A 20,299-nucleotide genomic window follows, 5' to 3' on the forward strand; every position below is an offset into this window, starting at 1 on the left:
ACAAAGTTTTCTAAGTTAAAAGTTTTGCGATTTAACGGAGACAGCATGACGGTGTGTTAAACAACGAAAATCACATCAAGTCCAACTCGTTCGATCTGATGGGAATCACCCAGTTCGATCAGACTCAACTGTTCTTGACGGAGTTGCATTCTCAGATCGGACCTCCATTCTCTTTGAAAGAAATCCATTCCAGATAACTGAAACAAAAAACAAAACCAAACCAAAACCCGTCCCGACCCGAAACTCGTCCCATGCGAAAACTCATCTCGGCCTAAAACCTGTTGCGATCCAATACCCGTCCCGTGCGGAAACTCATGTCGGCCTAAAACCCGTTGCTATCCAAAACCCGTCTCGTGCGGAAACCCGTGTCAGCCCGAACCCGATCCGAACCGACCCGTTCCGATCCAAAACCCGCCCCGTGGCACCTCTAATTAAACATGATTAAGTGTTAATTGCATATAACTAAATAGATATTATATATGTAAATGAACTAGTTTTATGCCTTGCCCGTATTGCGGGGCGCTAGACCGAATATTTCTCTACCAATTAAAACAAAACACTATCATATCTTTGCTAGATAAAAAAAAACTAAAACAATGGCAAGGCTATAACTTTTAGCTGGTGTAAAACTGAAATTTGTCAAAACAATGAGCGAGTACAAGGCAGCGGCCTGACATGAATATAAATTATATCGAGTCAACCAATTAAAATAAAACATAACCATAATTTTGCTAAAAAGAAAACTAAAACGATGGGATGACCGTAATTTCGAACTGGGGGCAAAATCATAATTTTTAACTGGGGTAAAATCGTAATTTGTCAAAAGCTAAAAGAGTGGCAAGAATGTAAATTAGAATTAGAGGGCAAAATCATAACTTTGAAAAGGGGGAAATCGTAATTTTAAACTGTGGGTAAAATCGTAACTTGTCCGGGCCAATGTGGGAGTGACGGGCAGCTGCTTGGCACTATTCCCCCTCATGGTCTTTGTAGTATACTAGTTTATGCCTCGCCCGCATTGCGGAGCACTCTGCCAAATATTTCTCTACCAATTAAAACAAAACACAATCAAAGTTTTGCTAGAAAAAGAAAACGAAACCGATGAAAAGACTATAATTCTGAACTGGGGATAAATCGTAAGTTCATGTAACACCCTTGTTATTATCTAACGTTTATCGTATAATTAAATCTCAAAACCATGTAATTATAGTTACAATTATACTGAAAATACGGGCTTGCTAAAAACTTTTACAATTTAAAGTGATGCAACATAATGTGATTTTAATTCGCCGTTATAGAATAACGACGAAACAACATTGCGGAAGCTTCGTTTAACGTGTGTTCAGTTCTTGCTCGATGCTTGATCTTCATCCGGGACTAACGACATTCACCTGTGATCAAAACCAACTTAAAAGTCAGTTTTGATAATTAAATAACCAATGTGATAAGGAAATTAGGAAAATACAACATTGTTATCTTGATCCACAAACAAACAATTGAATTCTGGCCTCCACCGTAACTTACGGTGGTCACCGTAAGTTACGGTGGCCCCTGAATGTCAATTTCCCCCTACCGTAAATCAGGGGTGTTCTACCGTAAAGTTTTAGCTCCACCGTAACTTACGGTGGCACCGTAAGTTACGGTGGCCCCTGCATTCCACCTTTCCATTTTTGCCGTTATTTGACACGAAAACTTTCGTATCTTTCAATACGCTTATCCGTTTGACCCACCGTTTCTTCCCATGTGATTGTAATTTGAACCCCCATCATGTGGAGTTAAAATCCAACATCCGGATTAACAAAATTTAAGACTTTCAAGTCTTCGGCTTATTACCCCTTTTCACCGAATTTTGACCCGTTCGTGATTTTATCAAACAACATGATTGTTTGATCCTGATTTCACATGAACCTTATAATTTCAATGTTGTCTATCATATTAGGTTTAATTCACAAGTTTAGGTATGATCTTAAACCCGTTTATACTTCAAGGATTGTTTTGACCCGTTATGGTATTTAAGCACTTTCGAGCCTAAAATCACTTCTATTGCTTCTAGCATTCCTTCACCACATTTCTTATCCTATAATCTCCCACCACAACTGTATTTATGGTGGATATAATGTGGTGATCTATGAAAACCAAATTTTTACCTATTGAATCATTATTTTACGGCAAAACTCAAATAGTGCCATTTGACTAATGTATTACTTCTTTCAGCTTCTATACTTATTCTAAGTATCTAACTAATCATAAAACTCGTTTCCAAGCAACCTTTAAAGGTTGTTTGCTAAGTTTAACTTATAAGGGCGTTTTGGTGCATCTTGGCCCTTCATTAATGATAAGAGATTACTGTAACATGTTTGACCCATAAGCCCCCTTTTCAACTATGATTTTATTTGAAAGGTCAATAGGCCTTTCAAACGTAATGACCATCGTTTGTAACATTCGGTTTACCTATTTAAGTAACCAAAAATCTATGTTAGACTACGATTAACTCTCATTAAACCTTACGTTTAAATGAGAGTTATCCTATTATGCGTACCTGGCTCGGATCATTATATTCACCCATTTAATACCTTGCCTCAATAGCCGCTAAGTAATAGCGATGTAAATATCCACTCGATAATTATTTCTGTAATTATACAACTCAACAAAGCATTAGTCGATATTGTCAAAAAGTGATAATTTTCACTTTTTGATCCGTTTTGTCTAAATGACCGATTATATTGGCGAGATGAAGCTTATTGCCATCTCGTCTACCGTCTACACGACTCGCTCCGGTGTACACCGTACGGTCGTTTTAATTATAAATCGCCTCTTAATACTTTTTGGCCTATTAAGGCTTACGAAATACGTATCTTTCAAAACCAACAATTATTGTCAACAAGTGACCAATTTATAATTTCACCCTTATTGGTTATCTTGTTCCGTATAACTACACGCCGGAACACCATGTCTCAAATTTCCATTTATCTTATTCGTAATTCAATTTGGTTGATTTTGTGAAACTAGGGTTTTTGGTTCTTGGAGAACCTTCTGGTCGATCAGAACACGCACACAATGTGTGTGTATTATTTTTTTTGTTTTAATAAAACAAGTTTCCCCCTTGTCCATTTTAGTCCCTCATGTTTTATTTTGATCAAATGAAGCTATATCTCATCATTAGTTACTTAATCTCATGCTACTAACTAGGTTAGTTACTCCTAGTTACTCTAACGGGTTCGGGAAGTTATAGCCCGTTATGTTTTAAGTCCCGTTAATTTGGCCTTTTTATATACTTTGTTTTCTCAAAGTATTTACTCCCCTTTTTAATTAATGTTAGGTTTATTTATTTGAGTCCTAATATTTACCGGGTTAATTTTTACCACTAACGGTATTTTACCCGTCTTTTAGTATTAACGGGGTTTTATTACCAAACCCGTTTTCAGGGTGTTACAAGTCTACCCCCCTTAAAGAGGTTTCGTCCTCGAAACCTTTTCTTACATAATTTATCGAGTTTAACTCCATGCATTTGCTCTCGATAATCAATTGAGCATTGCTCATATTCTAACCAATTGTTAGTATTACCAGAAAAGTATGATAATATCTTTTTGGTTACTAATCATCTACATATCTTATACAACATAATGCAACTTGAAATAATGTAATCTCGTTATTTCCACTAGTTTAATTAACTTAGCAATATTCATCACTCGGCTCAATATTCGCCACTCGGCTCGAATGTGATTATACTTCACATTACACTTCTTGACCGTGATCATGTCACGTCATGCCAAATTTTACATCAACTTTCTATTTTCAGAATTATCACTTTTCGAATACATCGTCTTGCACCTGCCAGTGTCAAGACTTATATCTTTCATGTTTACTATTTATACGTCTCTCAGAGTTGATATTTGTAAAAACGTTATTTCTTACCAAAACCAAAGTTTTAGTTTAGCGTCTTCTCTTTATTCCTTGTCAATTATCCATATCGGGATATTGACAGTCCAAAATTTATTTTTTACAGTCTTTATTCTGTGCGAGGATTCTCAACTGACCCTCTTGCTTTGTCTAATTAACCCGTATGTTTTATCACTTAGCCTTATGGGCCATTTTGATTGGACTTTCATCTTTTTAGGGCGAAGTCCTTGTAATTTATTTCTTTCTAATCATGACCCGTGGGTCGTTTTATCCTCATAGACCTTTCCATTGTTTATAACCCCAAAGGTTATATTGATCCCGTAGATCATTCCTTGCTCATGACAATTCTTAAAATTTCATGTTTGGTGTCAAGGCACCGTGTTTTTGTTTAACATCATTTATTTTCGTCTTGATATTATCTTTGACCTTGACCGTAGTCCAAGGCTACATTCGTTTCTTTTCGGACACATTTTCCGACTTTATGACTTCTCACGTCATTTATGCGTCAGTTTATCTTATGCTCACAATTATCCAGTTTACATACATTCGTATTTGATTATGTCCCATTACCGGGCTCATTATTCTTTTGCTTTTAATGTTACTATTGTCCCGCTTGTGTTTACTCATGCCGTCCGGCATGATATTATATTCGACCCGTTCAACTTTAAAATAGTTGAACATAATTTGTTCACAACTCTATTTACATTATCTTGTCATCTTTTAGTTATGACTCTAAAACCCGAGTCCTTTAACTTTCCATCCGAGTTCCCGTTTCTCGGTCTACGCATGTGTTTAATTCCTACCCATCAACTGGGTGTTTTACCGAAGTCGTTGTTATTGCAACCCTCCCGGTATGCATTAAGATCTCGCTTAATCTTTATATTCCGATTTTGTCCTCGAGTTTGGCGTTTTACAAAAACAACCCATTTAGAGACATATTCGCATTTTCCAGGTTCGAGTGTAAGTACACCCCCTCCCAGTGCATATCTTGATCATTCTACATGTTTATATTCTTCGGGTTCGAGTGTAAGTACACCCCCCTCCCAATGCATATCTTGATCATTCTACATGTTTATATTCTTCGGGTTCGAGTGTAAGTACACCCCCTCCCAATATATGTCTACATCATTTTACATGTTTCCATGTCTACATGTTTATATTCTTCGGGTTCGAGTGTAAGTACACCCCCTCCCAATACATGTCTACATCATTTTACATGTTTCCTTGTTTACATGTTTATATTCTTCGGGTTCGAGTGTAAGTACACCCCCTCCCAATACATGTCTACATCATTTTACATGTTTCTTTGTCCCTTCTCTCGGGCTCATTATACTAATATAATACGCTTCCGTCACTCGGCTGTGCGTTTACATTATGATCAAATATTTTGCTTATCTGATTAATTTGGGTACTTTTTAATTTGTCCCACTCACCCCGTCCTTACTACATCGGGTGTAAGCGTGTGCATCATAAAAAGTTCATGGTACCACATACTCACCACTTACTTGGCCAGAGTAAGCGATCAACACCTGGTATACATGACCTTTTTTAAAATTTTCACATTACACCCCATGTAAGTAATGCCTCTATTTGTTTCTCTTGGAAACAATATCCCGGATAGGTTTTCTATTCGGGTTTTTCCAAGTTTTCAATCTACATACGCAACTTTCAATCTCTACGTATTTGTTGCATATTACTATTTGTGCAATTAAATTTAAAGTGTGCACCTGGTAATGCTTGCCCTGACAGGCTTCTCTTGCCATTAGCCTTGTTCGCGATCGTTACGCGATTTAGGTCCTTGGTGAGCATGTTCTACTTGTCGTACTTTGGACCGAGCCTCCGTCAAGTCCGCAATTTGTTAGACTCCCGCTATCTTTAGATGCGAGTGTCCTTCAACTGAAACATTTACAAGAGTTAATAATATCAACTTCAATAATCACCTGTATTATAATACAAGGCTTTTTCTACTAAACGCGTCAACGCGCGTATTTTCGTCAACCATATTAATCATTTTAATTGGGGTAACGTGTATCACACGATAGCCCTATGTGTTGTTTACAACACTTTAGCATGCTAAGCTATTAACATACATGTACTTACCGGATTTGCGATCAAGCCTCGAACCGAACACACCTTACTCTTTAACCATGAGCTCTGATTACCAACTTGTAACACCCTTGTTATTATCTAACGTTTATCGTATAATTAAATCTCAAAACCATGTAATTATAGTTACAATTATACTGAAAATACGGGCTTGCTAAAAACTTTTACAATTTAAAGTGATGCAACATAATGTGATTTTAATTCGCCGTTATAGAATAACGACGAAATAACATTGCAGAAGCTTCGTTTAACGTGTGTTCAGTTCTTGCTCGATGCTTGATCTTCATCCGGGACTAACGACATTCACCTGTGATCAAAACCAACTTAAAAGTCAGTTTTGATAATTAAATAACCAATGTGATAAGGAAATTAGGAAAATACAACATTGTTATCTTGATCCACAAACAAACAATTGAATTCTGGCCTCCACCGTAACTTACGGTGGTCATCGTAGGTTACGGTGGCCCCTGAATGTCAATTTCCCCCTACCGTAAATCAGGGGTGTTCTACCGTAAAGTTTTAGCTCCACCGTAACTTACGGTGGCACCGTAAGTTACGGTGGCCCCTGCATTCCACCTTTCCATTTTTGCCGTTATTTGACACGAAAACTTTCGTATCTTTCAATACGCTTATCCGTTTGACCCACCGTTTCTTCCCATGTGATTGTAATTTGAACCCCCATCATGTGGAGTTAAAATCCAACATCCGGATTAACAAAATTTAAGACTTTTAAGTCTTCGGCTTATTACCCCTTTTCACCGAATTTTGACCCGTTCGTGATTTTATCAAACAACATGATTGTTTGATCCCGATTTCACATGAACCTTATAATTTCAATGTTGTCTATCATATTAGGTTTAATTCACAAGTTTAGGTATGATCTTAAACCCGTTTATACTTCAAGGATTGTTTTGACCCGTTACGGTATTTAAGCACTTTCGAGCCTAAAATCACTTCTATTGCTTATAGCATTCCTTCACCACATTTCTTATCCTATAATCTCCCACCACAACTGTATTTATGGTGGATATAATGTGGTGATCTATGAAAACCAAATTTTTACCTATTGAATCATTATTTTACGGCAAAACTCAAATAGTGCCATTTGACTAATGTATTACTTCTTTCAGCTTCTATACTTATTCTAAGTATCTAACTAATCATAAAACTCGTTTCCAAGCAACCTTTAAAGGTTGTTTGCTAAGTTTAACTTATAAGGGCGTTTTGGTCCATCTTGGCCCTTCATTAACGATAAGAGATTACTGTAACATGTTTGACCCATAAGCCCCCTTTTCAACTATGATTTTATTTGAAAGGTCAATAGACCTTTCAAACGTAATGACCATCGTTTGTAACATTCGGTTTACCTATTTAAGTAACCAAAAATCTATGTTAGACTACGATTAACTCTCATTAAACCTTACGTTTAAATGAGAGTTATCCTATTATGCGTACCTGGCTCGGATCATTATAGTCACCCATTTAATACCTTGCCTCAATAGCCGCTAAGTAATAGCGATGTAAATATCCACTCGATAATTATTTCTCTAATTATACAACTCAACAAAGCATTAGTCGATATTGTCAAAAAGTGATAATTTTCACTTTTTGATCCGTTTGGTCTAAATGACCGATTATATTGGCGAGATGAAGCTTATTGCCATCTCATCTACCGTCTACAAGACTCGCTCCGGTGTACACCGTACGGTCGTTTTAATTATAAATCACCTCTTAATACTTTTTGGCCTATTAAGGCTTACGAAATACGTATCTTTCAAAACCAACAATTATTGTCAACAAGTGACCAATTTATAATTTCACCCTTATTGGTTATCTTGTTCCGTATAACTACACGCCGGAACACCATGTCTCAAATTTCCATTTGTCTTATTCGTAATTCATACGACAAAAGAACATTTTAAAATATATGACTAGTGTAAGCCATACTTACCTTGTATCCAAGCAACGTTTTCTTTTCGTACTTGCTCCATTTGACCCGCTTCCTCCCAAGCCTTCATCTAGCTTGTCAAGAGTCAAACTATCATCATAATTCGTAAGACGGTTAGTTTAGTCATTATTAGCTACGACTATTCCATCTTACAAATTTTTATGTCGAATCTACCATTCGACTTCATTATTGGTTAGTTTAACTTTCTCAAAGTTAACTATCGTTATTCATATATTATGCACGATTAAGGCAAATCAACATTATGATTAGAACCCGTTTTATCCCATATCTCATGTAATTAGTCAAGCTTGCCAATTACGCGTTTCACTTGAATTTCAGCACTTTACTTCTCATTTAGGCATTTTAACAAACACCTAATGGGCATAATTCTACACATTTGCTAACTAGTTCATAACTAGTCATTTTTACCAAGATTAACATCAAAATTCAACCACTATCACTTATAATCAAATACTCAAACTTGCAAATTGTTTAAGTATTTCATGATTACTTAACATGCATGATGATTCTAATCATAATCATATTATCAAATCCATCTTATGACTAATACCCACTTAGCCTAGTGTGAGAATTCATTCAATCATTCAATTCCTATCATGTTATGCATGATTTCACTTAGGGTTTTGCTACTAAACATGTATACATCACTAATTCAGTTCTAATTTCTACGATTTACACCAAAATCGCATATAGTGATGTTCATTCAATTTTTACAACTTCATGTAACAACATAATTTTACATACCTCTTGATCCCCTTGACTTGGTGATCATTTGTATGTATTCATGCCTTTGATTCGAGCCCGATTTGGCCTTCAATTTGGTTGATTTTCTGAAACTAGGGTTTTTGGTTCTTGGAGAACCTTCTGGTCGATCAGAACACGCACACAATGTGTGTGTGTGTGTATTATTTTTTTTTTGTTTTAATAAAACAAGTTTCCCCCTTGTCCATTTTAGTCCCTCATGTTTTATTTTGATCAAATGAAGCTATATCTCATCATTAGTTACTTAATCTCATGCTACTAACTAGGTTAGTTACTCCTAGTTACTCTAACGGGTTCGGGAAGTTATAACCCGTTATGTTTTAAGTCCCGTTAATTTGGCCTTTTTATATACTTTGTTTTCTCAAAGTATTTACTCCCCTTTTTAATTAATGTTAGGTTTATTTATTTGAGTCCTAATATTTACCGGGTTAATTTTTACCACTAACGGTATTTTACCCGTCTTTTAGTATTAACGGGGTTTGATTACCAAACCCGTTTTCGGGGTGTTACAGTTCAACTGGGGTATAATCCAATGTTTTAAAAACCGGATCAAACCGGCCAGTTGTACCGATTGAACCATATGGTAAAACCGGTTAAACCGCCTGATACACCCGGTTGAACCGCCCGATACACTCGGTTAAACCGTTTTTAAGCCAAATCCGGTACGGTATAAAAACCGGATTTTAAAACATTCGTATAATCATAATTTGTCAAAAGCTACAACGGTGGCAACATTATAATTTTGAACTGGGGGCAAAATCGTAAATTTGATTGGGGTATAATCGTAATTTGTCAAAATCTTCAACGATGGTAAGGTTGGAATTTTGAACTGGGGGGCAAATCGTAATTCTAAGCTGGGGTAAAATCGCAATTTGTTCGGGCCAACGAGGAAGTGCCAGGCAGGCAAGCCTGACTATTCCCCTCCATGGATTTTATATATTAACTGGTGTCCAAATCGTAATTCTAAGCTGGGGTAAAATCATAATTTGTTCGGGTCAATGGAGAAGTGTCAGGCAGCTACCTGGCACTATTCCCCTCCATGGATTTTGTATATTTATAAAATGAGTGCAAATAATATGAAAACGTTATAGAAATCAATTACCAGAATGATCTAATATGTTTAACTAGGGATGAGTTCGATGTCAACTGGTACTGAAAATTCCAAGAATGGGCACCGGTACCAAAAATACCTGGTACGGTATTGGTATCTGAGTGGTAAAACCGATAAATACCAGTACCGTACCAAACCGGTACCAAAAACGTCAAAAGTCGGTACCAATTATATTCGGTACCGGTACCTAGCACCATTTGCTCATCCCTATGCTTAATTTAGTACGTATTATTTGTATGAGATATCTATATTAAATGTATTTATTTTTACATAAAGTCCGTGTAAAATTGATTTTTTAACTATTTTTAAGCAACTAATATTTTTGCTTTTGATTTTTCTATTATATATATTATTAATTATTTTTTAATATTTCTTTTGTTCATTTTTGCTTATGGATTTTCTTACGCGTCTTTTTTATTGTTTTTTGAATATTTATTTTGTTAGTTTTGCTATGGATTTTGCTACCACTATTATTAATTAATTTTAATTTTTTTTTTGTTTTCGCAACGTATTTTACTATGGATGTTGCGATGATTATTAGTAAATTATTTTTTGAATACTTTCTTTTTTCTTATTTTGCAATGAATTTTTTATGGATTTGCTACAGATTTTGCTACGTTAGTTTTTAAGAATTTTTCTAGATTTTGCTACCAATTTCTCTACTGACTATATTTACTTACCGATTTTGCTACCGTTTTTTTTAAACCTCAGTTAGTTAGTTTTTAAATATTTATTTTTATGTTTTAGCTAAGGACTTTGCTACCAATTTTACTAAGTTTTTTTATTATATTTATTTTCACAATTTTGCTATCGATTTTGCTACAGATTTTATTTTACTTTTTTAGTTTGTTTCTAAATAGTTATTTTCATGGTTTTGCTATGGATTTTGCTACCGCTTTTGCTACATTATATGGTTTATATTAATTTTGTCAATTTTGCTACGGATTTGCTATGAGTTTTGCTACGAAATTCATTTGCGACGGAAGTTCGTAGCTAATCAGTAGCTAATTCGTAGCAAAATGTGTTCGTAGCTAATCCGTAGCTAACTCGTAGCAAAATTTGCCACCATTTTTTTCCATAGCAAAATTTCACAGCAAATGGCTCTTTTTGTAGTAGTGCATGGACATCGCAACCCTTATATTTTTCAAGAGCAAACAGGTTTGGAAAAGATATTTAGAGTGGTTGAGACCCGACCCAAACATCAAACCAAAACATAACAGATAACCCATTACCCACCGATCCGATAATATAGTTTGATAAACAAATGTTCAATTTAGAAAGATCATCGTCAATGTTCACGATTTGCTTCCAGTTTCCAGCAATTGATAATTTCCTTGGGATAAAATCCCAAGACCGAGTTCCACTATGTATCGCTACACGACTTTTCTCCATAGCGCCCCTTGTTCCGTCTTAAAACGCCACCACCACTTTGCGAGCATAGCGACGTTTGCATCGGCAAGCGACCTGATAGCCACGCCACCTTGATCAAACAGCCTCATAACTTTTTTCCAAGCTAATCAACTCATCTTGTCCTTTTCCTCACAACCACCCCAAAATAAAGACCTTCGAAGCCTCTCAGGCATCTTTACAACTTTAACCGGATCCCGATTGAAGGGGTATGGTCCCAAAAACCTTGCGCAGGCGCATAGGACAATACCACAACCTTATCCCAAAACATTTTGAATAAAGACTCTGCGCAGCCGCGCAGTGGTCCTAAACAGGATTTGGGAAGAAACAGTTCAAATAACGAAGTATGGTCCCCAAAACCTTGCGTAGAAGACCATATCACAATCTCATTTCCAGAACATCTTTAATGAGATCATGCGCGGCTGCGCAGTGGTTCCAAACAAGGTATGGAAAGAAACAGTCTTCGATAAACATGCGCCGGAAGAAGGGAGAAATAAACAGTCAGATAACACCCTTGCTCGGGCTCGTGCAAGGGAACCGTTAGACTTGAAGATTAAATCCTAAACTTCTCCGCGCGACGGAAATCAAGACTTAAACAAAAGCATCTTTTCTGTTACAACAAGATAGACACGTGGCAAGGGCATAACGGTTTCACAGCTGTAGATCTTCTAGAAGCTTTAAATGCTCATCGTGCACAACCATTCGGTTACAACTGAAAGATGACGTGGTACAATCCTGAAGACTCATCTGAATCACGATGATGGCACTAACTTGGAGAAGGATCTACCCGAAATCACTTTCCACATGGCATTTCCCCAGCCGTTGATCAAAGACCCACGATCCGTGTGTAAAGGTTAACAGAAGGAAAGATAACCACCAAACGGAAAGCACTTTCCGTTACTCTCTCCTCGCACCAGTTTCCCGCCAAAAACTAGTTATAAATAAAGCATTGTAGGTATGATCTCACAAGTTACTTTCACTTCACTCTTACTACTTCTTCTTCTTCTTCTTCATCAAGATCACTGTACTTATTCTCACGCCGGAGGGTGGTCACGGAGAGAACCCCCATTCTCCCCGTGGTGAGTCTAATGGCTTTCTGTTTTGCAGCGATCACCAGAGAAGGAGCTCAGTTGAACCCCTGAATCAGTGAGGAAATTAACCTTTTTATGTAGAACCAACCCTTGATCTGATTGATTCCGGTCATTCTGATCACTGTTTCTTCACCGATACAATGAAAAATAATAAGTCAGGCGGGCTTCAAAACTAACTTTAGCAAGGTAAGCCGCCCCCAACCGAGAGTTGGCGAGCCTTCTAAAGCGACAACCGGTTCTGAAACTTTTGATCAAATTCATATTACCACCAACCAGAATCCCAAGGTGGATAAAAGGGAACTTCCCGGCTTTACACCCCAACGTCGAGGCCATAGTCGAGACCACCGCGTCTCCAACCCCAATGCCGAACACACTACACTTCCCTATATTAATTTTTAAGCCAGAAACTATATAGAAGCACCTAAGAATGTGCTTAATCATAAGAGCATTCCTAGAAGACCAATCCCCTAAAAATAACACGTCATCGGCTAAAAGTAAACGGGACAACAACGAGCCATTTTGGGGACACTTTATGCCATCAAAAATCCCATTCGAGCATGCTCTCTTCATCATACAAGTCAAACTCTCCATGGCAAGAATAAAAAGATACGGTGAAATAGGGTCACATTGCCTAAGACCCCGGGTGCATATGAACTCTCCCATAGGCGAGCCGTTAAGTAAAGCCGAGGAACGACCCATGGATAAGATTTTTGAAATCCATTTTACCCATTTGCTAGGAAAGTGCATTTGGTCCAAAATCGAAAGCAAAAAACTCCAACAAAGTGAATCGTAGGCCTTTTCTCAATCGACTTTAAACAACATATCTTTCCGTTTCGTCTTACGCATCCAAGCTAGTGTTTTGTTCACGATAAGAGGCCCGTCTAAAATATTTTTGCTTGAGAGAAAAGCCATTTGTTCGTCCGATACCAAGCCCTCAATCACACTTTTAAGGCGGTTGACCAAGACCTTTGAGATGGCTTTGTTAATGCACCCCACAAGGCTTATCGGCCTAAAATCTGATATCTGGAGCGGGTCTTTGATTATTGGAATAAGCGCAATAAACGATGACAAACACCCGTCGGAGATCGACCCCCTTTCATGAAATTCAGAAAACATCCTGAAAAAATCCATCTTCAAGCACGGCCAAAATCTCTTTATAAAAGTAAAATTAAACCCATCAGGCCCCTGGCACCCGATCACCCGTGCAATCCCACACTGCCCTCTCGATTTCTAACAACGAAAACGGAAAAACCAACTCATCCCCCTTCGGATTGAGAAAGACCCGGGAGCAAGGTACCATCCAAAACCGGCCTTTGCTGAATAGGCTCAGGGAATTTGTGAATAAAAAAATCCACAGTCTTATCTTTAAGAACAACTGGATCCGTAATCCAAATGTCGTCAAACATCAGCCCTGCTTTCACGGCCCCCGACCCTACCCTGGGCGGGAGCCGTGAGCAGATACAAGTGGTACCGGTGTTTATTGAATTTATCGCAGCGGAAATTTATTAGGACCGGGTGTCAGGGAAAATATCAGAGTTTTCAAAACACCGTAGTTTTCATTTCATGAAACGTGGGATGAAACCCATATTTACATAAAGGATTTTCACCGGGATAAACCCTTGATTATAAAACACGTTTTATTCAGGTTTACATAACCACTTATTTAAGCTTGAGTGCCCACAGTAAATTACCTGAAACGTGTTTAAAAACATTTTATCAGCGAAAAATACCTGTGAGTTTTTACATTTGTTTATATCTTTCAATTACCGACAGTACTTGTCACTCGCCCATTTCGGTGACTGTGGTCATATTACTATTGACTAACCCGTTGTCCAATGGTAAAGCTTATCAAGTAATGTATACAAAACCCCATATGCTGGCTATAATTTCAGAATACAAAGACTTAATCACTGTAAATACAACTAGAAAATATTTAGGGTTTTGAAATGCATTTTGCTAAAAGAGAATGACTCACTTTGCTGATTTAGGGTTTCAGTAATAGCCTTCTGGTCTAAATCCTGGGTTCCTAATTAAGCACACAATTTCAACACGTATTAGTGTATTAACCCAATTCAACTTTAATGATAAACACAAGATCAAAACCACAACGTAGATGACAAAGTATAGCCTTATTCAGGCAGCACTTAAACATCCGTTGATTTGGTTTCAGATCGATCGGACAGGATATCGTACCAGTGATCCGAGTTAGCACGCTGATTATGGAGCAGAGTTTTAGGGCTTTGGGTATAATGGCAGTATTACGAGAGAGAAAGAAAAGAGATTGAGCGAGTGTGAATGTCCAGTGCTCGTCCAATTTATAGCTGAGGAACAACCTCGTCGCGTAGCGCGAAGGTGTTAGGATAGGGCACTTTGGTGGCATGAGTCACCACGTAGGCATGCCACGTGGTGCTACGTGTCTGCTGATGGTCAAAGAGTCGTCGCGTCACGGGACCACACAATCCTATCCCCGTCGCATAGCACGACGAGACCTAAATCGGAGTTTCTTAGTTTTTCGTGCTGGTTTTCGTTGGACGTGTTCGGTGTCTCGATTATGAATTGTTATGGGCCTTTTCGAGGGTTGTTATACCTGCAATCATGTTAGTCGACTGATTTAGCTTAACTACCGTATGGAAAAAAGTTGTGTTTTCGTTGCTGTCAACTGCCCACTTCACCCGAGACTTTTGTCTAACATCCATAGCTTTGAGTCTCTCCAGTTCCATCAGGCTTTTCCTTGCCTCGACTTCCTTACATTCGTAATGCTAGATACGTGTTGCATTTAACATATAAAAGAACACCAAAATTTGATTGAAAAACATGTGTATGTGCATGGGTTAGAATTGGCTATGGACTCACATATTTATGAAGGTAGTGATTCAGGTTATCTTTTATCTCTGAGTGAAACAAAAGGTTAATCATATAAGTACTTGGTTCAAAAGTTGTCCAAGGTATATTTCTAAGCATATAGCCTCCTAAATCTTTTTTGTTTCAAAAGATCAGATTATTGTAAGAATAATATAGTTCTTGTAAGCATATTTGACATACTAATTCAATATGAAAAATAAAATAAAAATTTGATCAAGTACAAGTACCATAAAACACAAATTCAGACAAAAAGCATATCTTATTTGTCACCATTTAAACTTAGTTTTTATCAAAACATATATACAATGACTTATAAGATGCATGGAATAGGTCCTGAAATAACAAGAAAGGTACTCATCGCATTCGTCTTTTCCAAGCCGTCTCATGTATTCGATAGGTTTATGCTAGAAAGATGCTAAAGATTATCTTTAGGTGGAATACATAAACTGATTTCACAACACAATGCATTATCATTCAACCCAACTCCTTCATTAAACTTTTATATTAAGATGCAAAACAACACAAGACTTTAAATATACAATATACCAATACCAAGTCTCGGCCTTCGGATTCTCTGTACAATAACTGATGGCCGAAATTTCGATATAGTAACTCACACCAATACACGAAAACAATTCATAGAACCGAATACAAGTGTCCATTTTCTCCTAGTATGTGGGATTTATGGTTGGTACAAGTATTCATTAGACTTTTGGGATGATTGAAACAACACTTTTTTCTTTCTTTCTACCATTTCATAGATAGAGTCTTAGTCCAAAGTACCTGATTATCAATCACAGTTAGGTTTCCATCGTCAAGGCGTTTATACGTTTTGATGAACTCAACCGCTCCCCAACTACCATTCGACTTTTTCTCTAACGACGCGACAACAACCCTTGACCTTCTTGACCATCCAGCCTTCCCATAAGCATGGTACCCGAATCCACCAGCATAACATAGATAAACTCCTGTCAGCTCCCCACAAAAATCATTGATATGATCATGACCCACGAAAACCGCCTTCACATCCCCAGCTCCTACCAGCGTCGTGAAGAAACCGGAGTTAACTGAAGCAGAGCTAATCGGGGGATTCCCAGGTTCTAGTTTAACGCCCGTATAGTTTGACGAGTCAAAGCTTGAATACTCAGGCAATGGGATGTGGAAGTAAGCAAGTCCCGGAGCTTTCGACTTTCTCTGAAGCTTCATCGACGTTTGTTGAAACCAAAACTGTTGCGACGGTTTAATCCATCCGTAGCCAGGGATAGCGGGAACCGTAGAGTAGTCACCACTATCGAGAAAGTACAAGTTGAGAATCGATTCGTTCCCGGAACTTGACCCTTCGGTTCCATGTACTTCAAGATTGTAATTTCCGAAACCATCGATAACATCAACGCCAAAAGGGTTTAACTGCGATAAGGTGTGGTTCATTCCGACGATATGTTTCATGAGGCCTTCTCTCGACAATGTGGATTCTTGATCGTGATTTCCTAACACGGCCGCCCAAGGGATGTTTGAGGATACCGCAGGGGCAAAAGCAGCGTTCATGGAAGCGACTGGATCGGTTGTATCAGTTCCGTAGATGTTGTCTCCAGTGAAAACAATGAGGTCGGGTTTTTCAGCTTGGATCATTCGTTCGATGAAATAAGTGGTGTTAAGGTCGGAACAATGGGCGACTTGTTCAGGCAACACATCCCTGCATTTTGTTTTCTTTCCATTAGCGTAGTGCATGTCCGCTACTTGCAGAATCTTGAACTCGCCCTTGTTTTTATCGAACCGCAACTGTCGTGTGCCATCACTAGCGTTAACCGAAATAAGGAGCGACAAGGAGCAGATGAAAACGACGATGATCATCGGTAATCTCCCCATAGTTGAACAAAACTGGACTTTCTTTTACTCCTGGATGATGATAAATTCTACAAAAAAAAAAAAAAATGATGTGAATAAATCAAAACAAATCATGTCCAGTTGGAGTGGATTGAAAACAATGTTATACAAGCAAATCAAAGCTCTAACAGTAAACTGACTCAGAAAAAAAGCCAATAAGCACAATCCACAGCAAAAAAAAGCTAACAATTCTAGAAAATGATACCTTTAAAAGGTATCAGTTAGACAAGGGGAAATCGGTAGGGGTGTAAACCAGCCCAGAGGCTCGAGAGCTACTTGTGATCGGCTCGGTTAAAAGCTCGAATGAGCGGAGCCTTAACGAGCCTGAGCCCGAGTTCAAGCCTGAAATAGAGCTCATCTAGTTATCGAGCCCAAGCTTGGGCCTGAAATACAAAGCTCATTTAGGCTCGCGAGCCTAAACGAGCCCAGACAAAATTTTAGTTTTTTTTATATATATAACATAATAATGAGGCCGGTTATTGTACAAATTGCCTTAACGTACAAAGTGTACGAGATTCAGTATCAACATGCAAAAAAATGTTTATAACATGCGAGTTTGGTATTTTGAGTAACATGCGATTTTTATTTTTTTTATAACATGCGATTTTTTTTAACATGCGATCTTCTGATTTTACAGCGTGCGACCTTTTGTTATAATTTGCGAATTTGACATTGCATACAGGGGCGTAGCTTTCAAGGGGGGACCCCCGAACTTTTCGCTCAATAGTGTTATGTATGTACGTTTCGTATAAAATTTTTTAGGTATATACGTTTTCGACCCCCTGGTATTTAAAAAAAAAGAAATTTACGTATATAGAATTTTTTCGGTGACTCCAACCCCCCGGTGAAAATTTTCAAGCTTTGCCACTGATTGCATACGCCGTACGTTAAGGCAAAAATGTACAATACACTTTCACATATAATAATAATGATGATAACATTGGCGAGCCGAGCTTTGGCTTGTTTAAGTGATATTGAAGTGAGCTCGAGCCGAGCTTTTAGCTTGTTTGAGGTTGTTCTCAAAATAGCTTGAGCCGAGCTCGAGCTTTGGGTTTTTCTCGTGAGTCTAGCTCGAGCTTCAAAAAACATGACGAGCTGAGCTCGAGCCTAGTCGTGCTTGGGTTACGATTGTAGTTATGGGGTCAAGCCGACGAAAAGGTCTCGACGAGCTGTAAGACCCAATTTCCTTGACTTAAGGCTCGGATTTCATCAAGCAATGCTTCCTCCGATTTTGTCAATATTTAGTACTTTTTTTTTAAATTTAAAAGCGTGAATATTTGATTGAACTCACGCCATCAAATTCATTATTTCTATTTCAATTTTTAATTTGGAAAATGACAGGACACCCAAGGAAACCTGGTTGGATCCTTAAGCCAAACGAGTTTTACCGGTAATTTCACCGTCATGCCTACGGACGGGTGGGTTACGGGTTTTACCGGTAATTTGTCTTGTTTAAGCGATATTCAAGCGAGCTCGAGCCAAACTTTTAGCTCGTTTAAGGCTGTACTCAAAATAGCTCGAGCCGAGCTTGAGCCTCGAGCTCAAATAAGTAGGCTCGAACCAAGCCGAGCTCGAGCTTCATAAAAGCCTGACGAGCCGAGCTCGAGCCTAGTCAGGCTCGGCCCGTCTCATTTACACCCCTAGGTAACTAGTCAACCCAGTTCAACTTGTTAAACATTTCTAAGCCCAATCCATTTTAAAATCGGTTTTTAAAACACTAACTATAGGAGACGAGAAAGAGTACCTAAATAGACAGAGACGGTGGTTCCGGCGGAGATGGTGATCGGTGAACGCCGGAGAGTAAGAGCTCCGGCAGTTAATGTAATAGTTACACAATTGTGTTTTCTTTGTATTTCTGAAATGAGTTGCTTTTTATAATGATGAAATTTACATCTACGATACATATGTATAATGGTATAACATTTCTCCCCCCATATTATCAAGATCTTCTATTTTGGGATTTTAGTGTATGCTAAGAGTTGGATTATAATGGACAAGATTTGGCATAGTTTATAATATAATGGGTTAAAAATGAAACCATTTTATTATATATAGGTAATATGAGTCTTGTATATACATTACATATTACTAAATATCATCTAAAAAGGTAATATGAGTCTTGTATATACATTACATATTACTAAATATCATCTTAAAAAAATTACTATGTATGTTGCGACGAGAATTCTGTTGGTATCGGTTTGATTGTGTTTACTACGGTAACGATAAGGTATCGGCATTTGGTATAGCAAACGCAAGAGAAAATGAAAAGAATAAAATTCATGATATGCTAAAAAGGATGTTGACACGTATATTACATTTTCTGAAAACTATAAAAAAACGAATATATGTACCGGTTTTGATTGTATAGATACTGGTACTAATGTTGTTTGATCAGAATTGTCGTTATAACGATATTACAATATGTTTTTAGTATTATTTAAGTATAATGTTTTGTTACTTTGAACACTTTACCAAACTTTAGGGGCATGTGTGTCATTTTCCGAAACTTGTTTTCTTCTTCAAAGTCACTATATCAATTTTGATTCACACGCTAGTCTTTTCGTTTTATTTCCGGCAAAGACTGAAGTGGAAGTTTCCTTTTTAAGCAACTTGCCAAATCCATACCAAAAAGTTTATTTCGTCCAACATTCTTATTCTAAACCACGTATTAATCTCGTCCATTTTTCTAAAGGTAAATTTCCACGTCGCCTCGTCTGTGGTATAAACCAGTGGCAAAGCTTGAGATTTCCGACCGGATGGTCGAAAACGTATATACATAAAAAAATATATACAAAAACTACATACCAGGCACTATTGAGCGAAAAGTTCGGCGGGTCAGACGTCCCCCGGCCCCCACAAAGCTGCGCCCCTGGTATATGAACCCAAGACCTCCCCGAGTGGACTAATCTTCTTAAAGTCGAAACGCGGGAAACCATACTATTATCCTATGACTGTTCGCAGTGACGGATCCAAGGGGTTCCTGGGTTCCCAGGAACCCTCTTGGTTTGGAAAAAAATGGAAAAAGTTAGTGGAAACCTTAAAACAGTGAGAATATACTAAAAGGAACCCCCTAGAACAAATCCTGGATCCGCCACTGACTATTCGGGGAATGTATTTTGTATAAGAATCTAGCGCACAACTTTGTTGAGACTTTTCCCCAATATTTTAAATAGTGGTATAAATCGGCCGCTAATACCGGATATCGGA

The 20,299-nt window shown here is 37.9% G+C and overlaps 2 protein-coding genes across 3 annotated transcripts in view; both read right to left on the reverse strand.

The window, feature by feature from the left end:
- The window catches only part of LOC110889360 (probable inactive purple acid phosphatase 29), a 59,611-nt gene extending 40,700 nt beyond the window's left edge, over positions 1–18,911 (reverse strand). Inside the window, exon 1 of the mRNA XM_035979510.1 lies at positions 18,834–18,911. The gene's annotated coding sequence lies outside the window, so the exon portion shown is untranslated. The remainder of the gene's footprint in view (positions 1–18,833) is intronic.
- The window catches only part of LOC110889361 (probable inactive purple acid phosphatase 29), a 34,933-nt gene continuing 30,309 nt past the window's right edge, over positions 15,676–20,299 (reverse strand). Inside the window, exons 1-2 of one of the 2 annotated variants that reach the window (XM_022136877.2) lie at positions 18,834–18,945; positions 15,676–17,118 (exon numbers count right to left, since the gene is read on the reverse strand). In XM_022136877.2, the coding sequence (XP_021992569.1) occupies positions 15,953–17,071 (1,119 nt within the window). In that variant the 5' untranslated portion in view covers positions 17,072–17,118; positions 18,834–18,945 and the 3' untranslated portion in view covers positions 15,676–15,952. Of the gene's footprint in view, positions 17,119–18,833; positions 18,946–20,299 lie in introns of those variants that run through there. The other variant, XM_035979511.1, reaches the window with a different exon arrangement.

Source organism: Helianthus annuus, chromosome 11, assembly GCF_002127325.2.
Source record: "Helianthus annuus cultivar XRQ/B chromosome 11, HanXRQr2.0-SUNRISE, whole genome shotgun sequence".
Classification (NCBI taxonomy): Eukaryota; Viridiplantae; Streptophyta; class Magnoliopsida; order Asterales; family Asteraceae; genus Helianthus; species Helianthus annuus.